Here is a 1,917-nt window from a genome sequence, read left to right as displayed (position 1 = left end):
AGCAGGGGCAGCAGCAGCAACAAGAGGAGCAAGAATCTCTACCGCATTTCTCCAGCCGTTGCGGTGGAGAAGAAGCGCTTCCCTGGCAGTGATCCCGACCGACGCACGGCTCCCGTGCGGTCACTGCGCCGCGCGCGGGTCACGCCCTCCCCGTGGCCGCGGGCATGACGAGGTTCTCGACGATGACGAGCGACAAAGACCTCGCGAGGCACCCGTGCGGCCGTCAGCCCCGTCATTGTCGTCGTCATGACCCCTCGCGCTACCCGCGCTCACACAAGGCGAAGGCGTCGTCGCTCACACGACGCGCGGCTCCCCGCGGTCGGTACGGGTGATCGGACGAACGCGAACAACGCATGAATGTACGGACGTATGGATGCAGGATATACGGATGTACGGACGTACGGGATGTACGGACGTACGGGATGTACGGACGGACGGATGTACGGACGGACGGACGGATGTACGGACGGACGGACGGATGTACGGACGGACGGACGGACGGATGTACGGATGTCAGCGGCAGGTGCCGGCCGGCGCGCTCTCTTTGTTGTTGTTTTTTTTTCCCCGGCCCGTGCCGCTCCAGTCCTGGAGCCTCTGGCCGCCTCCAGGTGCGTGGGAGACGGAGGCGTGCGGGTCGGGCCGGGCCGCCCTTGGGTTGGGCCGGCGGCCGCACGCCCGTGACCTTGCGTCGACCTTGGGCGCCACCATAGCCCGCCGCGATAGGTGTGGTGCGTCGGCCGCGGCGATATGTCGTGCGCGACCGAAGTGAGATTTCGATTCTTGGACTTCTTGGTCATAACAAGCGTGCGAAATTCTAATGTACATTGCCACCATCCCTGGTACAAGTGTGTGTATTGGAATTCACACGCCCGCACAAGTGTGCGACGTTCTCACACTTTGGGTTTCCCGTGGTACTTCACCCTGTGCTAACTCTGCTTTTTCGTTTGCGTCATTTGCAGAATGGACGACCACACGTCCATCGTGCTGGCGCTGCAGCTGGTGGCGCTGGCCTGCATCGCCTGCGCCCTGCTGCTGTACCTGCTGCGGAGGATCCGGCCGCAGCCCGCCGGCCTGCAGACCAAGGAGGTGAGTGACCACTTACACACGTTGGGTGTGGGACTCAACGCCGACAATCCTTTTTGGGGTGCTAATAACTTGAGTGCCTTTACAGAGGTAGTAAAAAAAATTAACACCCCTAGAGTGGCACGAAAATGCCCCAAAGGTGCTCAGTTAAAGCACCTATTTTGACTCTTCCGTGCCTTTATAGGAGCACTTACTAAAATAACTTAGAACCTTTCAAAGGCACATCTGCGTGCCCCTGTTTCCCCTTTTTCAGTGTAACGCAAGAAATTCTAAAGTAGCTCTTCAGCTCGTTTATTACTCGTTTCAAAATGTTTCCAACCCATTTTAAAAATAACATTTTCGTTGACGTTGTGCAGGCGCTCCACGCAGACCCTGAGGACGTGCTGACGGGCCGCGCGGCCGGGCGCTCCGTGCTCATCACCTGCTGCGACACGGCCCTCGGCCTGCAGCTCGCCATGCACCTCAGCAACGTGGGCTTCCGGGTGTTCGCCGGGCTGAGGAGTGACCCAGCCGCCGGCCAGGACGGCGCTGTCAACGCGGAGGCCACGGGTGAGCACGACTAGCAGGGCGCCGCGGATGGGACACCCTTCTCTGACGCTGGAGTGTCATATTCACCGAATGGGGACACTTTCGCACTTCCGGCGGCTCTTCTGCGATGGATGGCGGTATCGAGGACACTTGCAGGCGTAGCCCCTCCTCGGAAGCACTGACGGCGCCTCGGACGCCACTTACCGGTCGACGCTAGGGTCTGGGCCGGTGGGTGGCCGACGGGGGCCGACGGGGGCCGACGGGGGCCGACGATGAACCTGATTGATAGCGGTAACGGTGCTGGCC

The 1,917-nt window shown here is 60.9% G+C and overlaps 1 protein-coding gene across 1 annotated transcript; it reads left to right on the top strand.

Moving 5' to 3' along the window:
* The first annotated feature begins 747 nt into the window (after nt 1-747).
* Nucleotides 748-1,661, top strand: LOC127749445 (uncharacterized). The gene is made up of 3 exons (XM_052267580.1): nt 748-845; nt 960-1,086; nt 1,440-1,661. Exons 1-3 carry the CDS (start codon nt 748-750, stop codon nt 1,644-1,646), a joined length of 432 nt encoding a protein of 143 aa, XP_052123540.1. The 3' UTR covers nt 1,647-1,661.
* The last annotated feature ends 256 nt before the right edge of the window (nt 1,662-1,917 follow it).

This window comes from Frankliniella occidentalis, unplaced genomic scaffold (genome assembly GCF_000697945.3).
Source record: "Frankliniella occidentalis isolate FOCC.00 unplaced genomic scaffold, Focc_3.1 Scaffold54, whole genome shotgun sequence".
Classification (NCBI taxonomy): domain Eukaryota; kingdom Metazoa; phylum Arthropoda; class Insecta; order Thysanoptera; family Thripidae; genus Frankliniella; species Frankliniella occidentalis.
Note: the sequence above shows the minus strand (reverse complement) of the source record. Positions and strands in the feature narration are given on the sequence as shown.

Excerpts from the sequence above, each read along its gene's own strand:
- LOC127749445 (XM_052267580.1), top strand. The coding sequence starts at position 748 with ATGTCGTGCGCGACCGAAGTGAGATTTCGATTCTTGGACTTCTTGGTC. Across the intron at positions 846-959 it reads TGCCACCATCCCTGGTACAA|AATGGACGACCACACGTCCA; the intron begins GTGTGTGTATTG and ends CGTCATTTGCAG. Across the intron at positions 1,087-1,439 it reads CCGGCCTGCAGACCAAGGAG|GCGCTCCACGCAGACCCTGA; the intron begins GTGAGTGACCAC and ends GACGTTGTGCAG.